The following is a 26125-nucleotide window of genomic DNA, read 5'->3' as shown; positions in this document are numbered from 1 at the left end:
AACGTTCCTTAATTCCACATGTGTGTGGACTTCCCAGAAACTTTCTCTTGAACTAGTTTTAACATGTGCCTGGTGTTCTCATTAATTCCTGAATATTGTAAAACCTTCAACACATGTCATTTTTATATCTGTGTGAGCATCGTTTTCCCTTTTTTGGGAAATTACTCTTTAACTCTCAGATTAAGTCTCACAAACCTTATTGCTGCAGGCTTTTTGTATTATTGAGTCATCATCTCCCTGTGGAAAAAATGTCTTATGAAAAAGGTCACCCTTAATCTGAATTCACAAGTTTTCCAATTAGAAGCACCTTAATTAGCAAGGCTCTGGTCTCTCTGGCCATCAGATTTTGGATGAAATTCTTATGGTGTCAAAAACCTGCTGTTCCTTTCCCCTCTGCCACTTATTTTCTTAACCCTCATTCCTTCCTGCTTTCTTTCTCAACCCTCCTCTGTGGCCAGCTGCATTGGGTATCACTCTCAGGTGACCTGACAAAAAACGGAGTAAAGGCAGAGGGCGGGAGGTCAGGTATGAATACGTAGCCACCTACTTCTTAAAACAGTTTAGTTTTGATTTATAGTAAAGAAGCCACCCCAGTGGCTCAGAGGGTAAAGCGTCTGCCCGCAATGCGGGAGACCCGGGTTCGATCCCTGGGTCAGGAAGATCCCCTGGAGAAGGAAATGGCAACCCACTCCAGTACTCTTGCCTGGAAAATTCCATGGATGGAGGAGCCTGGCAGGCTACAGTCCATGGGGTCGCAAGGAGTCGGACACGACTGAGCGAGTTCACTAAGTCACTAAAGAAGCCACAAGCGAAGACGGAGGACAGAGGATGAGATGGTTGGGGGGCATCACCAATCCAAAGCAGGTGAACTTGGGCAAACTCAGGCAGATAGTGTGCAGAAGGAAATGGCAACCCACTCCAGTATTCTTGCCTAGAGGATCCCGTGGACAGAGGAGCCTGGTGGGCTGCCGTCCATGGGGTCGGCACAGAGTCGGACACGACTGAAGGGACTTAGCATGCATGCATGCCTTGGAGAAGGAAATGGCAACCCACTCCAGTATTCCTGCCTGGAGAATCCCAGGGACAGAGGAGCCTGGTGGGCTGCCATCTATGGGGTCGGCACAGAGTCGGACACGGCTGCAGCGACTTGGCAGCAGCAGCAGCAGCAGCACAGGGATAGTGAGGGGCCGGGAGGCCTGGGAGCTGCACAGTCCGTGGGGTCGCAGAGTCAGATACGACTTAGCCACTGAACAACAAAGGACTCACAGGCCTCTGGAACCAGGCACACATGTAAATTTCAGGGGCTAGAGTCTTCATCCTCCGGTCGTCCTCCCTCCCCCCATCCCTCTTCCCTCCCCTGTCCCTCCTCCCTCTCTCCTCCTCCCTCCAGGCCTCCCCGCCCGGCCCCGCCCTCGGCCTTCCCCGAGGCTGGAATCCTGGACTGCCACTGGCCGCCGGGATCCCGCCGCGCTTCGTCACCGCGTCCGCCGCAGTCTCGGCCGAAGGCGCCTCCCCCCTCGGTTGGTCCCCGACCGGCTCCCCTGGGTCCCGCAGGGTTGCGGCGCTGCCTGTCCGGTCTCCTCCTCCTCCTCGCGGGGTGGACAGCGGTCTTCAGGCGGCCGGAGGAGGTAAGTGTACTTTGCTGACCCGAGGACTGCGCTGCAGGTCGGCGCAGCTGGGACTTGTGTGCGCGCGCGCGCAGGAGGCAAAGGAGGTCTTCGGCGGTGTGACACCCATCCAAGCCCACGCTCAGCACCTGCTTTCAGCAGAGCAGGACATTGTCCCTTGCAGGACCGCCACCCCGCCATCCTGTTTTGGAGTGTGACCATGAACTACACTTTCACCATACATTTTGAAGAGAAAGTTGAACTCATACTCTGCATAAATTTGTAATCTTTTTTTCCCCCCATGAAACACCATGTCACAGTCCTTTCCTACATGTTATTAAGCACTCTTCGAGACTGTGTTCCTACAGTTGAACATTTTGGTTGTAAAGTTCTTCCTACTAATGTAAAAGTATGCGGGAGAGAAATGAGCATACCGATGTCCAGTCCGTTCTCCACACTTTGAAGCATTTATTAAGGCGTGATGGAGAAGGGAACGACAACCCACTCCAGTACTCTTGCCTCGGAAATCCCATGGACAGAGAGGGGCCTGGCGGGCTACAGTCCATGGGGCCGCAGAGAGTCCGACACGACTGAAGCGACGTAGCGCGATGTTAAAAGAGATGGGGGCTGGTCTGGGAGTGCGGCATCCTGCGTGCCGGCTGGGTCCGGCCAGCAGAGACTGTACAGTTCCCGCTGGCCCGCGTGTGTCAGGAGGCGAAGCCCAGGCCGTGCTGACACTGGGCTCTGCAATTTAGGGCCACTTGCTGATGGGAATGCCACCTGTTGTTTTCAAAGCCCATTTAAAGTAAGGTGGTCAGGAGTGAGCCTTGTGGGTATCAGGGGGAATGCCATCTGGGCCTCGCCACAGTCCAAGAAAAGGCCAAAGGCAGGTGTCTGGTTGCCAAGTTCACAGGCCAATCTAGCCTCATCTCTTCTTGTTTTCTAGTTAATGTTCTCAAGATTGTGTAACCCTAGGGAAAACGCAGCCCTGATTTTGTGTGAGTTAGTTGCTCAGTCATATCCGTGTAGCCCACCGGTCTCCTCTGTCCAAGGAATTCTCCAGGCAAGAATACTGGAGTGGGTTGCCATTCCCTTCTCCAGGGGATCTTCCAGGCCAGGGATCGAACTCGGGTCTCCTGCATTGCAGGCTGATTCTTTACCGTTTGAGCCACCAGGGAAAGCCATGATTACTGAAAACCAACAGTAACTGGAGGAGTTGATGTTCACAGAACCATCTCTAAGGATAGAGACTGAAGATCGATTACCCTGCAAGTTCCAACGTTTACCCTTAAAGGAAGCCCCCCAGCCTTTCCCAGCAGCCACCTTCATGGTCCTGTAACATTCCTGTGTTGCTTTCTATGCCTTTGCAGCGGTTTCCATGTCTAAATCTCTGAGGCTGCTGGCACTCTGTTCCTTGACTTCTTTGCTAGTTACATTTCCCTCGATGCCCGTCTGCTTCACTCCTCGAGATCTGCTTCTCTGTCTCTGTTAGAGAGTCTTCATTGCTTTGGGAAGTGTGACTCCTGAGTTATTTAAATCCTTGGGAATATGAAAGCAGGAACCCACACTAGCTTTACCATCCATTTCTCTCGCTTTCTGCCCTCCAGTGAGAAAAGGATAGTGTTCAATTAAAGTTAAAGGATACTTTAACTTTACAGTTTAACTTTAACTGTACAGTTAAAGGATCCTTTTCCATGAAAGGCAAAATCATGACTCTAGTACAAACATAAGCATGTGCTAAAGATTGTGTTTTATTCATTCAAGAGGGAACTAGGAAGGTGTTATCATTGCTTCAAAAGAAGTCAAGAAGCACACATTCATATGGAGTAGAAGAATGCCTCTGGAAGGTGCATCTTAGGGGAGGAGGACAGCAGCCCCTTGGCCTTTGCAGATGGAACACGCCTCAGGGATCCCCTTGGGTCTAGACTTGGTGGGGACGTTTGGTGTGTGAAGGGGGACTGGAGGGCATTAAAGAAAAAATTATTCATTCATGCTGCTTGTTAAAAAACGGTAAGGTAGGGTTATTCAGGACCATTGTGATAGCTGTAGGGACCCCTCCAGTGGGATTTTGCAGTAGGAGAGAGGCAAGGGGCTTTAACTCCAAATGTCATGAAAAGTGGGAATTTCTAGCCAGGGAGCAGAGCAGGGGTCAGTGGACGAAAACAAGGGGATTCCGGCTTAAGCTGACCTAGCAGGATTCTTGCAGAAGACCAGCCAGGGTGAGCAGACATCCCCTGGGGGGCGGTGGAGAAGGAGGAGGAGCCGAGTCAGATACGGAGAGTGCGGGCTGAACCGACTTAGCCTGGAGTCTTACTAACACTGAACGAAGCCCAGAGTCAGAGCCTGGCTGAGAAGAGAGGTCAGAGGGTCCGTACTGGAGTCGGATCAAGGAGAGCATCTTTGTCAACCAATGAGAAAGCCGGTCTGTAGAGGGTGGCTCTTGCAGTCATTCACAGCTGTGTGGGATCTTGCATGGATGTGGTGGGCGGATCGTGGGTTTCAGTGCTGCATTTTGGGTGCCCTTGCCAAAAAAATGTGCCCCTCAGGGTGTCCCCTGCTGGGGTCTGTCCTGGCCACCCCTGGTGTCATACAGAGGACTCCAGCATCTGGAGGCATCCCCGGTAAAGACCACAGATCTGATCTCGGCGTGGCTGGCACGTGTGGCCAAGCCCACCTGCCTTGATCCAGGAAAGCTCTTCTCGGTACGTTTTGTGAGGCCCCCACCATAGGTGTGAGCCCCACAGTCTGATCCCCTTACAGGAGGAGACCTTATCACTCGCCATGACCTTGTCATGTCACAGGAGGAACTCTGTTTCAGTGGAAAAACACCCGCCGACTGTGGCACACTCTTCTGGGCCGTGTGGCTCCAGCCCTGTTCCCTGTATTTGAGCTGTTCTGTAGTTCTGTGAACACTGGGGTAGCTGATAGGTTTGTAAATTCTGACCTGTCTGGTGATAAGCTAACTGGCTTCCTCCCCTACTGGGGAAAAATCGGTTTGGTCTCCATGTACAGTTCATCTCAAGATCCCTCTCCTGGGTAGACATCTGTGCCCTTTCCTTTTCCCCTTAGGCCCAGTTACAACATCTGCTTTATTTCCTCTTATTACATGAGTAATATACAAGCTTTAACATGAAGTCATTTTGATAACTTGGGGAGTCATAATAATTTTGTTTCTTTCCCGAAAATTATGCTGTAACCAGGGTGTACTTGGGGATAGGGTGAGGGAAAGGCCCAAATCCTAAAGTGTCTGTGCAGAAAATTTATGTCCGGTACAGTCAGTCGAGTGTCAAGGGCACGTTTCCCAAGGCTCTTGTCACAGAGAAACTGTCTGCCCTGCCCGCTGTGGCCTTGGGCTGGGGCACACAGGCTGGGCGGGCTGCTGTGCCTCGAGAAGGCTCTGGCAGCAGTCCAGCCTTCGTGTGTGGCGTGGCCAAGCCTTCCCTGGCCACCAGCCCTTTCCGCGGGAGAAGGACCTTCCGGGATCAGCCCTGAGAGCGGCTCTCCTGGCTGTAAACAGTCCCTTTGGAAAGTGGATAGCGGGTTGAAAGTCAAGTAAAAAGATTCTGATTCGAGATTGCTTCTTCTTTGCTGTCTTGCATCCTCATTGGAAAGCCCAGGTAAGAAATCTGCCGGAGGAATGGCTTCTCAAGAAATCGTTGTGCACTGGGACGTGAAATTCACTGCTCTTGATTCCTCTGACTTCTCTTACTAATCTTCGTTCTATAATGTAGTTTATGGAAGCAAAGCCGTGAAAGATACAGTCAGTTTTTCTACGATCCAACGACTAACTGTTGGTATTTTTTCTGGTTTCCAGAGCTCTGCTTAGCATGCAGTCTTGTTGTTGTTTTTAGTCTGACTCTTTGCAACTCTGTGGACTTGAACTCGCCAACTCCGTCCGTGAGATTTCCCAGGCAAGAATACTGGCATGGGCTGCCGGGGGATCTTCTCCGGGGGATCTTCTCGACCCAGGAAACCTGAGTCTCCTGCATTGGCAGGTAGATTCTTTCCTACCGAGCCACCAGGGAGGTCGTCAAATGACTAAGTCTTAATTTCTCTTTCCTTAAAATGTATTTATTTCTAGTTATGAGCATTTAGAATCTGGTAGAAAGTTCAGGATACATTGTTACAGCCGCCTATAGTTACATGACCCAGATTTAAGATATGAATATTTTGTCCTATGTACTTGAAACCAAAACTTAAAAAGGAAAACAATTTTATTTGTTTGATTTTGGCTGTGCTGGGTCTTCGTTGCCGCACAGGATTTTCCGTCGGCGCCGCGAGTGCGGGCTCCTCTCTGGCTGTGCTGGGAGGGCTTCTCACTGTGGTGGCTTCTTGTTGCGGAGCACGGGCTCTGGGGTGCTCGGGTTTCAGTCGTTGCAGCCCGTGGGCTCAGGAGTTGCAGCTGGGCTGGGTTTGTGTGCACGGGTTTAGCTGCTCCGCTGCATGTGGGATCTACCTGGATCAGGGATTGAACCTGTGTCTCCTGCATTTTCGGGCAGATTGTTTACCACTGAGCCACCAGGGAAGCCCCAAATCAAAGCTTTAGGAGGAAATAAGATGTAGCGACTACAGTTAAAACCAACAGTCCTCCATCCCTTACCCCCTGACAACAACCACTGTGTGATGTGGGGTGTGTTTTATTCCCATGTGTTACACTTTTCCTACAGTGTATTTGTTCATGGAGTATTATTATTTGGAGGTCTTAGTATTTATTTAGCATCAAAAAGCCATTGTCTTTTTATAAAGCATTAGATTTCGAGATTGAACATTTTGGTACATACGTATGGAGTTTGTTCACTGAACTTGCAGTGTACTTGATAAGAATGGATTAGCTTCCTGCAGCTGCTCTAACAAATCACCACAAACTGGGTGATTTAAGATGACAGAAACTTACTCTCTCATTGTCCGGAGGCCAGAAATCTGAAATGAAGATGTTGGCAGGGCCATGCTCTTCCTGAAACCTGTAAAGGAGAGTTTTCCCTTGTCTCTCTCCTGGCTTCTGGTGGTGGCTGCGTTCTTTGGCGTTTCTTGGCTTGTAGATGCCTCACTCCAACCTCTGCCTGTGTTGTCCCATGACTGTCTCTCCTGTATGCCTATATCTGTACCCAAATTTATTTCTCTTCTAAGGATATCCATCATTAATTATAGTAACACCCACCCTCCTCCAGGATATTGTTGTTTGGTCCCTGACATTTTATGACCCCTGCATTTTATGCAGCACGCCAGGTTCTCTGTCCTTCACTGTCTCCTGGAGTTGGCTCAGACTCATGTCCATTGAGTCGGTGATGCCATCCAACCATCTCATTGTCTGTCGTCCCCTTCTCCTCCCGCCTTCAGTCTTTCCCAGCATCAGGGTCTTTACCAATGAGTTGACTCTTCCCATCAGGTGCCCAAAGTGTTGGAGCTTCAGCTTCAGCATCAGTCCTCCCAATGAATATTCAGGGTTGATGTCCTTTAGGATTGACTTCCTTGCTGTCCAGGGGACTCTCAGGAGTCTTCTCCAGCATCACAATTGGAAAGCATCACTTCTCTGGTGCTCAGCCTTCTTTATGGTCCGGCTCTCACCTCCATACATGATTACTGGAAAAACCATAGCTTTGACTATATGGACCTTGGTTGGCAAAGTAGTGTCTCTGCTTTTTAATACACCATCTAGGTTGGTCATAGCTTTTGTTCCAAGGAGCAAGCGTCTTTTAATTTCGTGGTTGCAGTCACCATCTGCAGTGATTTTGGAGCCCAAGAAAATAAAGTCTGTCACTGTTTCCATTTCCCCCCATCTATTTGCCATGAAGTGATGGGACCAGATGACATGATCTTGATTTTTTGAATGTTGAGTTTTAAGTCAGCTTTTCCACTCTCCTCTTTCACCTTCATCAAGAGGTTATTTAGTTCCTCTTCTTAAGCTGGTTACCTCTGCAAAGACCTTATTTCCAAATAAGGGCACTTTCACAGGTTCTGTGGGTTCAGACTTGAACAGTATCTTTGGAAGGGGACATGATTTAACCCATGACAGTGAGTAAGTGACAGGGTATCCCATTCTTCTCCTGATGGTCCTTAGATTGCTTGTATAGGTTGCTTGAAATTATTGCCACATCTTGATGGCAAGAACAGTTTTCCACATCCTCTGTGGGTGTGGGCATGTGAGCACATACACACATATGCGTGAATTTCTCCAGGGAATACACCCAGTGGGGGATTTCTGGGTTGCAGGGTGCGTTCATTGTTGCTTTTGCTGACCTGCTTCCCAGAGTGTGGAGCAGTTTTTACTCCCTTCCCCCTCCCTACATGGGCATCATCTCTTGGTGCTAAAAGACTTACTGCTGATCTGCAAGAGGTAAATGGTATCTTGTGTTGTTCTTAGTATAATTTCCTTAAACACCATTGAAGTTGAGTATATTTTCATACGTTTACGGACCATTCAGGTATATCCTGTTGTGAATTGCCTATTCACATCTTTGGAACATTTTCTATAGGAGTTGTCTTTTTCTTGTTAACTTCTAGCAATTCCTTATGTGTTTTATCTGGATACTACAGCCTCTGCTTTGAAAAGAGTAACTTCGTTTAGTCTGTATCTTGTTTTCCTCACTTTTTTTAAAAAAATGAAACCTTTTATCTTACAGTGTTTAAAATTTTAATGAGAGTTTGAAAGCTTTTTGTTGTGTAACATCTAAAGGGTGTATACAAGTCCAGAGACTAGTACAATAGACCCTCCTGAACTCCTCACTTCCAGCACTGTCAGAACTTGGACACTCTCTGTCACCTTCATGGCCTACTGGGAAAGCCCCAGACTTCTGGTCATTTTACTAGTATGTGTGTTAGCATGTGGCTATAAAAGATAGGACTCATTAAAACCGAAACAATTGCTGATGTAATATGATTCCTCTTTCCCTTCCTCCCCCCCATGCATTAAAATGATTCTCAATATCATCAAATACCCAGTCAGTCGATTTTCCCCAATTTTTTTTTTCAAATATTTGTTTACTTATTTGGCTGTGCTGGGTCTTAGTTGCAGCATGCAAACTCTTAGTTGTAGCATGCGGGATCCAGTTTCCTGATCAGGGGATTGAACCCAGGTCTCCTGCATTGGGACCTGGGAGTCTTAGCCACTGGACCACCAAGGACGTCCCCTCAGTTTTCTCATAAGTGTTTTTTAGACTTGGTTACAGCAGCACCTTCTTGCACTTAGAACAGTAGACAGCACTTCAGCACTTCCCATGAAACCACCAGCAAAAAAGCACAGAATTACAAAAGACGTGGCCCTAAATAGACCACGAGAACGACGCTTATTTACGGCAGGAGAGCTGAAACAGGAAGTGAGAGCGCAGCCTTGTTCAACCTTGGCTGGAAACGTGCATTTCAGTGGCTCAGATTTTTTGCAGCCCTACACAGACCTGCAGATGATGCAAAAGCCCTGCAAGTATTGATTTTGGCCTTCCGAGTAAATGTAGCAAGTAGGCAAGTTCATGAACATAGAATCTGCAGAGCATGAGGTCCGACTGTGTATGCTGCTCACTCTCAAAGGCATGTCTTCAGCTTGGCCCCCTGCCCGGAACTCGTGGGTTGTTATCCAACTGTCTGCTCAGGGTGTCTCATAGCCATTTCAAACTCTCATACCCCAGACTGAAGTCCTGGTCTCAAACCTGCTCTGTCTCACTCTCCTCTTTTCAATAAAACTTCTGTCCTTTCCCAGTTGCTCAAGAAAAAGACCTAGTCACCCCTGACTCTTTTTGGTCAAGTACCCTACCCTTGCCATCTGTTAACAAAACCAGTTGGCTGCACCTGGAAAATCTACTCAGCCCCTGATTTCTGACTCTTTTCTCCATTATCCGTCTTAATAATTTGGCTTTTCCTCCATATGAGATGGGAGCTATCGGAGGATCCTGGGAAGAGGAATATCCGCCCCCACCCTCCCTGATCTTTCTGTTCCAGTTACACTGTTCCTTGTTGTCCTTCAAAAACTGAAAGAAAAGGGACCTCCCTGGTGGCTCATGGGTAAAGAATCCGCTGGTCGATGCAGGAGACACGGGTTCAATATCTGATCTGGAAACATCCCACAGATACCACGGAGCAACTAAGGCTGTGTGCCACAACTATTGGGTCTATGTTCTAGAGCCCAGAAGCCACAACTACTGAGCCAACATGTCCTAGAGCCTGTGGTCTGCAAGAGAAGCCAATGCAATGAGAAGTCCACACACTGCAAGCAGAGACGAGCCCATGCAGCAGTGAAGACCCAGCACAGCCACACACATGCACACACACACACGCACACACACACACACACACACGCGCGCGCACACGCAACACACACACGCGCGCACACACGCACACGCACACGCCGAAAGCAAACCAAGCTTGTACACTGATCGCCTAGATTCAACAAGTGTTTGCAGTTTGCCATAACTGCTTTATGTGTCTACATGTGTGTCTGTGCATGTCTGTTTGATGACTATTTGAGGATAAACTGCAGATATTGATACTCCATTCCCTACTTGAGCATACATTCTAAAACTAAGAATGTTCTCCTGCATAACTATCACACCATAGAAATTTAATAGTAATTTATAATATCAGCGATCATCCATATTCATTTCCTTGATTGTTCCCCAAATGTCTCTTATAGCTCTTCTTTTACAAATAATTTTATTTATTTATTTCATTTATTTTTAACTATTTACAATTTTATTTCTTTATTTTATTTATTTTTGCTGGGTCTTCGTTGCCACTCGGGCTTTTCTCTAGCTGTGGAGAGTGGCAGCTACTCTTTGTAACGGTGTGCAGCTTCTCCTTACAGTGGTTTCTGCTGCTGTGGAGCACAGGCCTAGGGAGCGCGGGCTTCAGGAGTCGAGCTGCATGGGCTCGGTAGTTGTGGCTCCCGGCCTCTAGAGCGCAGGCTCTGTTGTGATGCATGGCCTTAGTTGCACTGAGCCATGTGGGATCTTCCTAGATCGGGGATTGAACCCATGTTTCCTGCATGGGCAGGCGGCTTCTTTACCGCTGAGTTAGCAGGGAAACCCTATAGCTGTTCTCAGTTTGGAACCAGGATGTAGTCAAGATTCACACAGTGCGTTTGGTTTATTTCTCTTTAATCTCTTTTAACCTCCTGCTGCCTCATCCTTTATTTTTTCTTTTCCATTGATTTCTGAAGTTAGGAATGTATTCTGTATATTTGTCAGTTTTCTTTCTGTTTCCAAATATAATAGCATAAAGTTGTTCATACCATCTATGAGTTTCAAAAGGAAAAATATGTACTTTTTCCCATTCCTTGTGCTATTATGTTGTAGTTGTTATGTGTCTTTATCATTCTGTCCTTTTTACTGATCTGGTTTCCTGGAGATATACCTATTTTATAACTCTTCAAAAAAACTCAGGTTTTAATCATTTTCTGTTTTCTTCATTGTTTATTTTCATCTCATTATTTTCTTCTTTGGGGTTTATTCTGTTTTTCCCCCTTGCTTTTTTTTTTTTTTTTTAAGCTGAGCTTTGCTGCAGGTGGGGTCTTAGTCCCCAGACCAGAGATTGAACCCAGGCCCCCTGCAGTGGAAGCTCAGAGTCCTAACCACTGGACTGCCAGGGAATTCCCCTCTCTCACTTCCTGAATTGGATTCTTAGCTTATTTCTGTTCTTTCCTCTTGTCAATTACATACACTTGAAGAGGATCAGAGAATACCATCCTCAAATATGGCACTTAGGCATACTGATTATTTCAAGCTAAAGGCAATTGAGAAACAGCAGATGAAAAAAGACTTTTCACTCCCACTTTCTGTTTTTCTGCCTAAAATTAGGCCATAACTCCCCTCCCCTCAATGAGAGGAGCAACTCTTATCACCAGAGATGAAGAGCTGTCACCAAGAGGAGTCTGCATAAACAAACTGGGCTCAAAGATCCTTATCTTTTTATCAATTCCCCATGTCTTTCCTGGTCACATCTCCACAATTTATCATCCTTTGTTAAAATGGTATATAAGCCGTGTGTCGCCTTCTTGGGCTTTCACTTCTTCTCTGCAAAGCCCCTGTGTAATTAAAAATACCGATAACATGTATGCTCTCTCTCCTGTTAATCTGCCATTTTTTTTAAAAGGAAAGTTTATTGAAGTATGATATATTCACTCCTTTTAAGTGTACAGTTTGATTGATGCTGACATATCAAACTAGGTAGCCGGCACCAAAACCAAGATACAGAACATGTTCATCACCCCAATAAATTCCCTGTCCCTTTGAGATCAGTCTTCCTCCACTCCCAGCCTCTGGTAGTAGTGATTTAATTTCTTTCTCTATTATTTTACCTTTCCTGGAATGTCATAGGGGCTTCCCTGGTGGCTGAGCGGTAAGCAATCTGTCTGCCAATGCTGGAGATGCAGGTTCAGTCTCTGGATCAGGAAGATCCTTTGGAGTAGGGGCTGGGTGCCTACCCCAGTATTCTTGCCTGGGAAATCCCATGGACAGAGGAACCTGGTGTGCTGCAGTTCTTGGGGTCGGGTTGCAGAGTTGTACATGACTGAGCATGCATGCACATACTCTTGTGCTTCCAGTGTTTGTAGTGGGAGTGGATTCTGATCAGCCTTAATCTTATTACTCAGAACTAGAAGTGATCATTGACTTCTTGCCTGAATACACTTCCCTGGTGGCTCAGTGGTAAAGAATCTGTCTGCCAGTGCAGGAGATGTGGGTTTGATCCCTGAGTCAGGAAGTTTTCCCTGGAGAAGGAAATGGCAACCCACTCCAGTATTCTTGCCTGGAGAATGCCATGAACAGAGGAGCCTGGCAGGCTATAGTCCATGGGGTGGCAAAGAGTTGGACACAACTGAGCAACTAAACAACAACATAGTTAAAATTAATTTTCCTTGTACTCTTGATTTTAGTTTACTCATTGTTTGTGAGCTTTGGCTTTGCACCACTCAGAGTATAACTCCTGTTCTCTCTCTGTAGCCCGACCTGAGTATCTCCAATGGCTAATGAAGCTCATCCTTGTCCGTGTGACATTGGCCATAGAATAGAGTATGGAGGGCTGGGGCACGAAGTTCAAGTGGAGCACATCAAGGCTTATCTCACCAAATCCCCCGTGGACGCTGGCAAAGCTGTGGTTGTAATTCAGGATATATTTGGCTGGCAGTTGCCCAACACCAGATATATGGCTGACATGATTGCAGGAAATGGATACACGTACGTATGAAATTCTGTGGGTATTTTTTTTTGGGGGGGGGAGCTTAAACTTGCGTAAATTTCTGTATTTTGTTCCCTTCAAAGGAAACAAAACCAAAAAACCCTGACTGTGTTCCGATGTACATTATCTGTTTTCTTGTCTCACTGAAAAGAAAAAAGGAAGTGAAGTCACTCAGTCGTGTCTGACTCTTTGCGTCCCCATGGACTGTAGCCCACCAGGCTCCTCCGTCCATGGAATTTTCCAGGCAAGAGTACTGGAGTGGGTTGCCATTTCCTTCTTCAAGGGGATCTTTCCGATCCAGGGATCGAACCCGAGTCTCCTGCATCGCAGGCAGATGCTTTACCATCTGAGCCACCTGGGGAGCCCTTAAAATGGAGAATATCATATGATAGCCAATATCCAATGGAAGCCAACTGCTCCCAACCGTCTCTGGGCTTCAGATCCTCCTTGGTTGGCTGGCCTTTTAGACCTGCTGGATGCTGAGAGAGTTATTTCCCCGTGTGGGGCCCCAGACAGACACTAGTGCAGGACACCTGGGACAGAAGTCAGCAACTCTAAAATGGACCTATTGGCTCCTGAAGCATCTCTTCCTGGGGTCAACTCTCACACACAGGGCGCCCATGGTTATCCTGGTCTAAACACAAAGTATCATGTCAGAGTGAGACCTCTCTCAGCTCCCGAAGGCCATCTCTTGGCCACGTTGTGTGGCCACGACCACCTTTGGTGAATGCTGTCATCTGTTTGCTCCTCACCACCCTGGTGTTGGCAGTAGCGTCAGTAAAGCTTCCCTGATAGCTCAGTTGGCAAAGAATCCACCTGCAACGCAGGAGACCCTGGTTCAGTTCCTGGGTTGGGAAGATCCGCTGGAGAAGGGATAGGCTACCCACTCCAGTATTCTTGGGCTTCCCTGATAGCTCAGCTGGTAAAGAATCCACCTGCAATGTGGGAGACCTGGGTTTAATCCCTGGGTTGGGAAGATCCCCTGGAGAAGGGAAAGGCTACCCACTCCAGGATTCTGACCTGGAGAATTCCATGGACTTTATAGTCCATGGGGTTGCAAAGAGCTGGACACGACTGAGCAACTTTCACTTTCTTTCCAATAAAGCTTGGAGGAAAGAGGGGAGGGATCCTTCTTTCTGTCCAGCTTCATGTAAGCCCAGCAAGCCCTGAGTGTAGCACACTCTGATTCCCTTGTTTTCCCCAAAAGAGAGCTGCAAACCAAAGGGAGCGCCTGCCTCGTTTTCCCACCAGGAGAAACCTGTTTAAGGGACACACGCCCACTGACAAGTGATGCGGATTTTGTGTTGAATGGAAAGAGGGTCTTCATTTGACTTTTCCCCTTTTCGTGCCCTCAGGTGTCTTTTTGAAGATGTGTGCTTAGTCGCTCAGTTGTGTCTGACTCTTTGCGACCCCATGAACTGTAATCTGCCAGGCTCCTCCGCCCAGGCAAGAATATTGGAGTGGGTACCCTTTCCCTTCTCCAGGGGATCTTCCCAGGGATTGAACCCAGGTCTCCCGCATCGCAAGCAGATTCTTTACCAGCTGAGCCACCAGGGAAGCCTTTTGAAGATGAGGCAGCTTTACTTTACAATATTGCAGTGGGTATAAAGAAAAAAAAAAGAAGATGAGGCAGCTTAACTCTCCAGGGGCCACACCAGTAGTAAAAACAGCAGCCCATCCTGATTGCCTTCTGGGTCGGTCACACCCTGGGCTAGGGTGGGTCCTGGGCAATTGCTCTGTATCCTCCCAACAACTTTGCTGAGGTGGGGCTGTTGTGGTTCTCATTTTGCTGGTCAGAAAACTGACCAGCAAAGGTCAGAGGTCTCGGGCACCCTGCTATGACCAGGAGACTGGATAGGATGGAGGTTTCTACTGTCTTAGTTCAGTTCAGTCTCTCTGTCGTGTCTGAGTCTTTGCGACCCCATGGACTGCAGCACGCCAGGCCTCTCTGTCCATCACCAACTCCTGAAGGTTACTCAAACTCATGTCCATTGAGTTGGTGATGCCATCCAACCATCTCATCCTCTGTCATCCCCTTCTCCTCCCGCCTTCAATCTTTCCCAGAATCAGGGTCTTTTCCAATGAGTCAGTTCTTCGCATCAGGTGGCCAAAGCATTGGAGTTTCAGCTTTAGCATCAGTCCTTCCAGTGAGTATTCAGGACTGATTTCCTTTAGGATGGACTGGTTCAGGTGGGCCTGTTAGCTGGAGACAGAACATAAAAATTGAGTAAAGACGCCTGTGACCTACAAAGCCCCTTCACACTTGTCTATTTTCCCTTCAGAATAGTCTTCTGAGATTGGGTGGTGGGTGCTTGGCGCCATCTCTGTCAGATCAAGAAAAAGAGGCTGAAGGTGATTAAGTGACTTGTTAAGGTTCCAGGGGGGCGTCCCTGGTGGCTCAGTGGTAAAGAGTCCACCTGCCGATGTAGGAGATGAGGGTTTGATCCCTGGGTTGGGAAGATCCCCTGGAGGAGGAAATGGCAACCTACTCCAGTATTCTTGCCTAGGAAGCCCATGGACAGAGGAGCCTGGTGGGCTGCAGTCCATGGTGTCTCCAAAAGGCAAATAGTTGGACATGACTTTGAGACAACATAAGGTTTCAGGGCAGAAGGGGGCAGTACTGGGGCCTGAACTTAGATTCTTCTGACCCGATTTCAGTGTTCTTCCTCCCACCCCACCCCCACCCCCGCAGGAGGAGGATCTGTGTTCCTCTGTCCATGGCCGTGACCTTTAGTTTAGGAACTGGGTCTCTGGCTGGCGCCACATTGCCCAGTCCCTGGGCTGATGCTTGTGGAAGGTTGACATGCTTGACATGACCGTGGAAGGCTGACATGGACTCCACAAGCCTTCTTGTCTGCTCCTCAGCCCTTTTAGAGCCTGCCCGAGACCAGACCCTCCAGGCGGGAGATTTTGCCCCATTGGCCTCTTGGACGGAGGCTGAGAAATTGCTTGGTCATGATGATTGGACCGCTCAGAGGTGTGCCCTCTGGCCTGAGGCTAACTCCAAAGGCCTGCTGAGAGGTGCGGCTCCCCAGGGGTAGGAGGGCAGGTTCCTGCCACCCAGGACCTTTGTCCCAGACGTCACACCTCGCGGGCACTGTGCTGAGGCAGGCGTTTCAGAGGGGTTGGGCTCTGAACAGGCTGCTGGAGGTCATGCACCTGGGGTTGTGAAATCCCAGATGCTCTGGCCTGGGGCCAGCTGGCGCATTTGCCGTGGTCACAGTCGGCCCGGTGGTCACTGCTTTTTCTCTTCCCGTGGTTCAGAACCGCCAGCACGGCAGGTTTCGTAAGGAAGGTAAACAGAGATCAAGTCCCAACAGCTTCAGCACTATGATGGGTGGGTCTCCTATTTTACAGAACCATCGTTCCAGACTTCTTTGCCGGGCAGGAGCCTTGGCACCCCTCGGGGGACTGGTCCACCTTCCCAGAGTGGTTGAAGACAAGAAACGCCAGGAAGATTGATAAGTGAGTTTACGATTGTGTCACCAGCCGGCGTGGCAGTCTTGGTGGAGCCCCCAGGGACCCAGGAAGCAAGAGGCTGGAGGGAGGGGAGGGTCTGACTTCTCCATCACGTAGGACCTTAGAGGCCACTGCTCATAGAGTCCTTCCTGAGGCAGGAAGACAAGGTCTATGCAGCGGAGGGGTGGAACCCCACAGGCACCCTGCCGCCAGCAAGCTCACTTGCTTTGCCTTCTGGGAAATTCTTCATGGCTCCGATGCTGAGGGAGCTTTCTTGAAGTCCCTGGGGTTCCCTCTCCCTTGGGCTCTCAGTGGCCATAGATCAACACTCCTTCCTCCTTGGGCTGCAGAACCGCTTGAAACAATGGGCAGAGAAGAGAGACTCGAGAAGACCTCAGGCCCGTTTCTGCTCAGCGGATTGGAAACAAAGCCTTGAGTGCTGTCCTCCTCCAGAGATCCTCCCCAATTCCCTGGGGAAACGGCGGGTCTTTAGACCAGACCCGTCAGACCCGGGCTGCTCTCTTGCCAGTGTCCAGGGAACAGTGGGAAGAAAAGTGTGTGTGTGGGGAAATCCCCTAGATTGCAGCCTTTCATTGAATTGGCTCCAGCCAGTCCAGAAGCAAGGACCAGAGTGCTCAGCTGCCACTCGGATCCCTTCTCTGTCTGGAGGGTGAAGGATGGAGCGGGGAGAAGAGGCAGGATGTTCTCCAGGGCCAAGCTCCTCCTGAGTTAGAGACCTGAGTCCCAGGCAAATGACTCTGCCAACCCCTCGGCCTCATCTCCCATCATGGGACTTTATCCTGCCATGCGTGTGAGCCTCGTGTTTGATAAGTCGCCCCCAAGCACAGGCTGGGGCAAGTGCAGTAACAAGGCTCCCTGCCCGTGGCTGCCTGGTCTTCGGACTCTCCGCTCCTCTAGAGCTGACTCCGGACTGCGGCCCCTCTGTCCCCTGACCCGGGGGACCCCACGCTGACCTCTGCCCCCAGCCCCCAGGGGCCCGAGAATGGAGCCAGCATCAGACAAAAGTATGGAGATGGGCATCCCGGGGATACCTTCTGTGCCGTGGATCAGCCTTTGCTCAGAGTCACCTCCCTGGCCTATCCGCTGTCTGCTCCAGCGCCTCAGCCCCGCCTCACTCCCCACACTCCCCGGGATTCTGGACACCCCCTCTCTGGGCGCCTGTGTGGAGCAGCCGCGCTCTGTGGCTTAGGCCAGGGTCTCCCTTGGGCCCCTGCACAGTCCATCAGGCCGGGGAGATGCTGCAGGCTGCCCTGGGAGCTCCCCGCTTGCCGGAGCATATCAGCAAGTAGCAACAACCTCAGGGTCTCACTGCAGGGGAGACCAGGGCCAGCGGCTCCCTTTGAAATTGCCTCTAGGGTGTGAAGCACCTTGTCTTGTGTCCCATCCCGGAAATCTCACTGCAGGGGTACAGAGGCCCGGCTCCTTCACCCCAAGCTGGGGGACCTTCAGAGGTCACCCCAGCTCCAAGCTCCCTGAGGAGCCAGTTGAGGCTTTTGTAGAGACCGTGCCACACCCCACTTTCTGTCCCCATCCTGCTTTCTCCCTTCCCCAGGGATCACTGGGAACCCAAGCTCCCACACATTTATCCATTTCCAGGCCTCCATGGATCTCCCTTCCCCGAGACCAAGATCTCCCTTCCCCGAGATCACTGGGGACCCAAGCTCCCACACATTTATCAATTTCCAGGCCTCCCAGGGATTCAAGCTGCAAGCTAAAGAAAAAAAAAATAAGCAGAAAGCTAAGAGTACATTAGAAGTTGAAACACAAGAAAACCCAAGAGCCTGGGATGTGACTGTGAAATTCAGCTTTGCGTGTAGGGCTGGGCTGCAGAGACTAGTTAGGACATTTTGAGGAAGAGCCGGTGGGGCTGCCTCCTGAGTGTGAGCTCAGATCTGGGTGGTCCTTTCTGGCAGGCATCAGAGCAGCCCAGAGGGGGCTCTCCACAGGGAGTAAGGAGAACCGCACCTTTTCAATCAAAATGAGACATAAAACGCAAGCACTCATTTGGAAAAGAGACTCAAGTCCTTGTGCCTGGTCAAGTCTTTTGTTTGAAAGAAAAGCCATCTTGAATGCTTACTGCTTAAGCAGTCATGGGATTAATTGGCTGACAGAACCGAGAAGAGGTATTTTCTGGCTCTGAGCAGAGGTTGATCTGTAGCTCAGAAGGTATCCCCAGGATTTGACCTCCACACCCTTGTCTGATGCTGGCTCCGTTCTCGGGCAGCGTTTGCCTCTAGATGGCAAGATGGCTGCAGCAGCTCCAGCCTCCTGTTGACTCTTTTCCTAGCTACCCAGCAAAATTCCCATTTTGTCCTGATGGTTATGACTGGGTCACAAGTCCATCCTTGAACCAATCATTGTGGCCAGAGATCACTTATGCTCTGACAGGCCAGGCCTGAACCACATATTGCACTCCTGGAACCAGGGCCCCCAAGGTATATGGACCGAGCGTGGGGAAGAGAGGTTCGTCTGAAGCTAAATCCTGGTGTTCCCAGGAAAGTGGGGAATACTCGCAGCAACAAAAGCAAAGATAGGTTCACTCGAGTCAGTTAAAGAATTTTTACAGAAATGCCCTCTACCTTCTTGTCCGCTCTAAGGCATTTATTCTTAAGATTAGAGAATTTGAGAAAAACCAAAATGACAAAAACAATGGCTTATTCCATTTCATTTTGCAGAATTACTCAGTTACTGCTCTTCTAACATTGTGAAAACTACTTGCGCCCAGAATGGTATGATAACAAATGTTTAAATATGTTCCAAGATATCTTACAATTAAAGGAGAAAAAAAAAGGTGCAAGAGAATTGTTTTCTCTCTCTCGCTCTCTCTCTTCTACCCTTAATTGCAAACAGACAGCATTTCTTTCTTATCAGAACAAGCAGAACTCTCTGGGCAGGCCTTGCAGCCCTACCTCCATTTTGGCATCTTGCGTCTAGTTGAAAAAAAGTTGTAGGAGTTCCAAGCGACCAATTTGCAAATGAGCCGCTTGTGAGAGGAGGGCCGCTGTCCCGGTCCCCTTGGGTTTGTGTTGTCTTTGTGGCTTTCCCAGCACTGCTGGGCTCCGGGCACCAGAGGAAAGAGGCGGTGCAATGTGTCGGGCAGGGAGCGCGGAGGCGCCCGCTCAGGCCGAGCTGGGGGGCTGCCTCCTGGTTGCGGCTGGGCCCTGCTGGGGATGAGGGAGAGGAGCTGGAGGTGCTTTCTGGGGCAGGACTTGGAGCAGGCCCTCAGCTGAGCTGCTGTCGTTGGCTCTGATTCCGAGGCTGCGGGAGGCTGTTGCTCAAACTCGTCCTGTTTGTGCCGCCCTGCTGGGTGGCTGGAGGAGGCTGGGCTTGGCAGGGAGACTTCCCAGGGATAGGGCGCTGGTTACTCATCAGCTGGGCAGGAGGACAGGGCTCTGAAGGTAGGAATCTCAGAGCCTCCCGGAACAGCTGCTGACAAAGCCCTGTAACCATTGGCACTCGCTGCCCGGCTCGCTCTCGAGGGGCCACACGATACCTTTTTTTTTTTTTTGGCGGGGAGGGGTGGGGGCCGTGCTGTGCAACTTTCTGGGTCTTAGTTCCCTGACCGGGGAGTAAACCCCGGCCCTGGCAGTGGAGGTGCTGAGTCATAACCACTGAACCACCAGGTTATTCCCCTTGAATAACTTTCCTTTCTGTTTTTTAGAGAGTTCGATGCAGTCTTGAAGTATCTGAAGCAACACTGTCACGCCAAGAGAATTGGCGTCGTGGGATTCTGCTGGGGTGGAATTGCCGTTCATCACGTGATGATGAAATACCCAGAGCTCAGGGCGGGGGTGTCCGTCTACGGTAAATCTGCCTTGGGTGGTTTCACGCAGTGAAAGTCAGAGGAGGGCTTGAGTGTCAGTGGCCACAAGCCTCTTCCCCAGCTGAGGGTCCCGGGTGTAACGCAAAACCCCATTGTGTAGAGATGTGCTGATCTTCAGGAAACGTTTTTAAAAATTTGAAGCTAGAGGCGGATGTATGTTCTATCCGACCAGAGGAAACAAGGTTCTGACATTGTGCTTTTGTTTTTGGAAAACCCCCTAACCCAAGGTCTCAAGTTTTTTTCACCTAGGATGAAGGGGATAATGTTTCTTTCCACGATAATGGTTAATATCAAACAATATCATAGCCACAGCTTTGAAAGGATTTTTTTTCTGAGATATGAAATCTCAACTACTCACACATGCGTGCCCTCCTGCACACACACACACACACACACACACACACACACAGGTTTCCCAGGTGGCGCTAGTGGTAAAGAATCCGCCTGCCAGTGCAGGAGACGCAAGAGATGCAGTTTGATCCCTGGCTTGGGAAGAGTCACTGGAGGAGGAAATGGCAGCCTGCTCCAGTATTCTTGCCTGGAGAATCCCCATGGACAGAGGAGCCTGGTGGTCAATGGGATCGCAAAGAGTTGGACACGATTAAGTGACTGAACACATACATGAAGAAAGGGAAAACCCACTCCACAGTGTAAATAGCAACATAAACATTTCATCCAAATAGACCAAAGGTATCACAGCAGTGACATAAGAACGTGTTATCTGTGTCAGTCAAGTCAGTTCAGTCACTCAGTCGTGTCCGACTCTTTGCAACCCCATGAACCGCAGCATGCCAGGCCTCCCTGTCCATCACCAACTCCCATAGTCCACCCAAACCCATGTCCATCGAGTTGATGATGCCATCCAACCATCTCATCCTCTATCGTCCCCTTCTCCTCCTGCCCTCAATCTTTCCCAGCATCAGAGTCTTTTGAAATGAGTCAGCTCTTCGCATCAGGTGGCCAAAGGACTGGAGTTTCAGCTTCAACATCTGAAGCTGTACAGAAACATTACTAAGTTAGGATGTGAAATGTTTGACTTTGGCTTGTCTTCATAGTCGTATATTTCACAGTTATACTAGAGATTCTTATTTAGCTTAGTGGTTCCTCACTGTGGTATTTTCACTTACTTTTAGCATTTAAAAAGCCCTTTACCTGTTAACACAAAGGTGTTAGTAAGTAGCTAGTTGGTGCTGTGGGCAGTGGGGCTGGCCACCCAGGCGCTCCGGCGTTGACTGCTCGCCTGCGCCCCCTCGTGGCCGCTGCTGCGAAGTGCCGGCTGCGGAGCCGGGCTGCTCTCAGAGCCTGGGGGTCTCAAACCCGCGGTCCAGACACCCAACCTGGCCTTAACTAGCGCAGGAAGCATGGCCCTCTTTCTCATGGCTCCTTACCTTCTAGAGAAGAATTGCAGCTAAAGGGAGGCTCTCTGGGTTATGAAGCTTTGCTACAGAAAAGGGAAATTTTATCTCCTCCCCCCCCGACCAGGATTCTCTATGACCACCCTTGAGTCAGGTTACTTTAGGTCCCGACCTTGTGCTCTGTCCTTGGCCCACTGGGCCAGTTTAGCAAGAATCCTCCACCCTCGATACGTGATCAGACTCCTCATGTCCCACCCTCGATGTCTTGTCACCCTGGCCTGCCTCCAGCAAGGAGAAAGTGTGAGTTGCTCAGTCCTATCTGACTCTTTGTGACCCCCAAGGACGCTCATGGACTGTACTTCTGTCCACGGGATTCTCCAGGCCAGACTACTGGAGTGGGCTGCCATTCCTTTCTCCAGGGGATCTTCCCGACCCAGGAATCGAACCCGGGTCTCCAGCATTGCAGGCAGATTCTCTGTGTCCAGAGAAGCCCTGTCTCCAGCAGAGGCTTTGTCAAATGCTATCTGGCCAGAATCCCCATTCCTCTTGGTCCCTTTGTGACTTGCCCTCCGCCAGTCCTCACTTTGCTTCATTGTCTGTAAATCCCTCTTGTCCCTACAGTGTGGTTGATTCTGGCCTCCCTCCCCGCTGCAAGTTCTCATTAAATAAAATCATCCATGTCGCCTTTAACAGGTGCCGGAATAATCTCTCCTTAGAACTCCTCTTGGGCTTCCCTGATGTCTCAGTTGGTAAAGAATCCGCCTGCAATGCAGGAGACCCCGGCTCAGTTCCTGGGTCGGGAAGATCCCCTGAAGAATGGATAGGCTACCCACTCCTATATTCTGGCCTGGAGAATTCCATGGACTGTACAGTCCATGGGGTTGCAAAGAGTTGGACACGACTGAGTGACTTTCACTTAGAACTCCTTTTATTTCAAAATGACAATGGATTGCAAAACTTTTACAGATTTTCCTGTAGGACTGAGCACACCCACAGTTGTCTGAATCCGTGAGGATTTTGACTAAATGATCTCTAAATTTCTGAAGGCACTTAAAGCTAATTATTATAAGTGACCTTCTAGGACCCAGTGCTATTCCTGGGGATTTCATATGCTTGGTCTCATTTGAGCACAAATACCCCATCAAACACTGGAGTCAGAACCTCGGGGCTTGAGTAGACTGCGAGAAACTTCCAGAACAGCCCTGGTCAGATGGTCTATGTTAGAAAGTTATCAGTTCTTGGTAACTGAAGGCACACGCCAGGAGGGAGTATTTTTCAGACTGCTCTGTATCTTTATAGGCCAGGCAGCGGGCAAGGTCTACAGTCCTCATTTCATGGCCTGATTCCTGGTGAGCGAGGTGGAGAGAAAGGAGAGCTGACTCAGCAGCCTTCTCTTTGAGTGCAGTTGTATAGGCCAGGCCACTTCTGTGGAGCTGCTAAAAAGAAGAGAGAGAAAACCCCCAAAGCACATGTCTTCCTTTGAAAAATCAAACTCGCGTCATTTTCTGTGGCTCGTGTATGGGATTCACACCATCGTGTCTGCTCCCATTCTCCAGGCATCATCAAAGACGCTGAAGACGTGTACAGTCTGAAGAATCCCACGCTGTTCATCTTTGCTGAAAACGATGCTGTGATTCCTCTCGAGCAGGTAAGCTGGCATCTTGTTTAAGAGGACAACTTGACATTTCAGGGAAGGCATCCCAAAGGACTCATGTGTTGCTCCAGATATTTTTCAATGTTGAAATGTCAAAAGTGGGTTTTATTTGAGGGGGAGTGTAACCCCTAGAGTGCTGCTGGTCAGCAGGCCCTGCCTCCCTGCCCCCGTGGGTAACCCACCAGTTACCATAAGTTCTCTGTCCTTAAAGACATGGCTTTGTTAAATCCAGTATGTTGATAAGGAAAAAGCAGAAGGGAACTATGGTTCAAAGCAGTTGTTTAGAAATTACTGTGGTTATTCACAACCCTTGTTGTTGTTTAGTTGCCAAATCGTGTCTGACTCTTTGGGATCCCATGGACTGCAGCGCGCCAGGTCCTCTCGTCCCTTACCATCTCCTGGAATTTGTCCAAGTTTATGTCTATTGAATTGGTGATGCCATCCAAATACAATACATTATATTATAACCAATGCATTATATTAATGTTGAATATACATTTCAAACAACTTACATTTGAATCTATTGAAGTACAGGTTGAATTCACTGAGTATTGTATGGTCAAATAGATTAAGTATATTTTGAGTAATATGTAGATATATTAGTATAACTTCAAAATAATGGATGTATCATTTTTATCAACATACTGCACTGAATTCTATCCTTTGCCAGAGGTTAGGATGGTGTCAGTTATAAAACTAAAAGTGAAAACTTCATTCTAGCTCTGGAGCTTAAAGCACAGGTGTAAAATCTCTTTGATGAGCATTCAGGGAAGGAGTGGAGACTGGAACATATTGCTGGAGGGTTAACATCCTGTGTTCATGACATCTTTTGCCAACCAGGTCTCTTTGCTGACTCAGAAGCTGAAAGAGCACTGCAAAGTGGAATATCAAATTAAAACGTTTTCCGGGCAGACGCATGGCTTTGTGCATCGCAAGAGAGAGGACTGCTCGCCTGAAGACAAGCCGTACATTGACGAGGCGAGGCGGAACTTACTTGAGTGGCTGAGCAAGTACGTGTAGCCACGGCCGAGGGCAAGCTTTCTCCAAATAGCTCTCTTTCAGAAATGTGCTTTGAAATGCTTAGATCATTTTTCTTTCATTTTACAGAAAATCAATCAAGGAATCCTGAAATTCATTGTGTCATTTGAAACACAAATTCAGAAGGAAAAGTTAATGTATGAAATACTTTCATTTTTAACATGTGCCCAAGATAAGATTTTTAACAACAGGCAGTACCTGAAGGATTTGGGCAATAGAGTAATATCCTAACTGTTAGCAAAAAATCCCTAGAGGTCCCCAAGGAACATGTGACTGCTCGGGTATGGCCTTCCCGGCCTTGAATTGAGCACATTCTCTAGAACAACTAAATTGGTGAAACCATGAAAAGCATGAAATGTAAACTCAGGTAGAGCAAAAGCCCACCTTCATTGTATTTTTATCTCTGTCTTTACAGGAATGAATCTGTCATGATCATATACATATTGAGATTAAAGTAGGGTTCCACTGAACTAATTATATAAAGCTTATAAACCTGATTTTTGAATCTGTCTTTTTCTAAAATCTAATAAAGGATGGATGAAAGTTGCCATCTGGCTGTCTTGCAGGCAGTGGTTTTTCAAACACGGCTGTTTTCAGGTCCTCAGGGTTGGAACTGCATCAAAAACCTCTCCTGTGTTCAACCAGGAGGCTGGCGGTGTCGGAGGGTGAAGCTTGCGTGTTTACCTTGAAGTTCATTAAAACGAAATCAAAGCTAAGGGACTTCCCTGGTGGTCCAGTGGTTAAGAGCTCAGCTCTCCACGCAGGGGGTGTGGGTTCAATCCCTGGTTGGGGAGCTGAGATTCCCACATGGCTTGTGGCCCCAAAAACCAGAACACGCAACAGAAGCAATATGGTAACACATTTAATAAAGGCTTTAAAAAATGGTTCCCACTTAAAAAAAAAAAAAAGAAACCAAAGCCAAGCCCTGGCTCCTCAAGAGCGGCCCCCCGAGTCAAGCCTCAGTAGCCGCGGGTGGCCACGGCTTCTGAGTCTTTGCATCCGTGGCTTTTCCCACGGGCCGTGGCCGCACCCTGCTGATGCCGTGAGACCTGCGGCCGTCCGTCTCGGCTGCACCCCGAAGACTCTCCACCTGGCCTGGTCCTCAGCCTTCCCTCCCACTGCGCCTGGGGTCTTCGGACACTGAAGGCTGCTTGTGTCCCTGCCGGGGCCTGGGCCCCACAGGGGCTGCTCCGTGCCAGCTGGGGGAAGGAGGCTTGCTTGAGTCCTCAGCTACAGGTGGGCTTTCGGCCCAAGGTGCACGAGCTACTGGGCCATTTCTTATCAGGGCTGGGTTTTCTGGGGTGGGGGAAATCAGGGCCCTTCTCTTCTAGAAGATGGGAAGCGAGACGATCCCTTCAGCCCCAGGGAACCTCTCTTCTTCCTGAGCCTGCAGGGGCCCAGGGAGGGTGTGGCGGCTGGTTGAAGCTCTTCCCGTAGGAGCGTCCGAGGGACCAGGGCTGGAGGGCTGCAGGACCGGGCTCCTCTGGAGAGCGAGGGGGGCCGGGGAGCAGAGAGCCGGCCTGACCCAGTGGGGGCGGGGAGGGGAAGGGGGCTCTAGAGCTTTAGGAAGGGAGCTGGGAGGACACAGCGTCCTCTGAAGTCGCCGAGAGACCATGCAGGAGCAGGGATACCACAGAGAAGTGGGGCTGTGGGGAGCAGAGTTTGGTTTCGGTCCAGCCTGGAATATCAGGTTTTCTTGGGCTGCAAATAACCTAAAGGGCCACTAACAGCCAGTGGCTCAGACAGTCGGAGCCACGGTGTTTCCAGTGGGCACATACGGCTGCGAGAGCTGGACTCTGAGGATGGCTGAGCACTGAAGAATTGATGCTTCTGCACTGAGGTGTTGGAGAAAACTCTTGAGAGTCCCGTGGACTGCAAGGAGGTCCAACCAGTCCATTCTAAAGGAAATCAGTCCTGAATATTCATTGGAAGGAGTGATGCTGAAGCTGACACTCCAATACTTTGGCCACCTCATGCGAAGAGCTGACTCACTGGAAAAGACCCTGAT

At 49.3% G+C, this 26125-nt stretch overlaps 1 protein-coding gene across 5 annotated transcripts; it reads left to right on the top strand.

Moving 5' to 3' along the window:
• Positions 1 to 1514: 1514 nt before the first annotated feature.
• On the top strand, positions 1515 to 24665 carry CMBL (carboxymethylenebutenolidase homolog). Of its 5 annotated transcripts, none has more exons than XM_070476482.1 (7): positions 1515 to 1628; positions 5422 to 5518; positions 12533 to 12766; positions 16125 to 16232; positions 19909 to 20051; positions 22982 to 23073; positions 23920 to 24665. In XM_070476482.1, the coding sequence occupies exons 3-7, from the start codon at positions 12552 to 12554 to the stop codon at positions 24097 to 24099; spliced, it is 738 nt and encodes a 245-aa protein (XP_070332583.1). In that variant the 5' UTR covers positions 1515 to 1628; positions 5422 to 5518; positions 12533 to 12551; the 3' UTR covers positions 24100 to 24665. The 5 variants fall into 5 exon arrangements, with proteins under 5 accessions (XP_070332583.1, XP_070332581.1, XP_070332584.1 ...); XM_070476483.1 differs by lacking the exon at positions 1515 to 1628 and adding an exon at positions 5055 to 5224; XM_070476480.1 differs by lacking the exon at positions 5422 to 5518.
• The last annotated feature ends 1460 nt before the right edge of the window (positions 24666 to 26125 follow it).

This window comes from Odocoileus virginianus, chromosome 14 (genome assembly GCF_023699985.2).
Source record: "Odocoileus virginianus isolate 20LAN1187 ecotype Illinois chromosome 14, Ovbor_1.2, whole genome shotgun sequence".
In the NCBI taxonomy this organism is placed as follows: Eukaryota; Metazoa; Chordata; class Mammalia; order Artiodactyla; family Cervidae; genus Odocoileus; species Odocoileus virginianus.
Note: the sequence above shows the minus strand (reverse complement) of the source record. Positions and strands in the feature narration are given on the sequence as shown.

Coding starts and splice junctions, on each gene's coding strand:
- CMBL (XM_070476480.1), top strand. CDS start 12,552: ATGGCTAATGAAGCTCATCCTTGTCCGTGTGACATTGGCCATAGAATA. Junction 12,767..16,124: donor ATTGCAGGAAATGGATACAC/GTACGTATGAAA, acceptor CCTATTTTACAG/AACCATCGTTCCAGACTTCT. Junction 16,233..19,908: donor AACGCCAGGAAGATTGATAA/GTGAGTTTACGA, acceptor TCTGTTTTTTAG/AGAGTTCGATGCAGTCTTGA.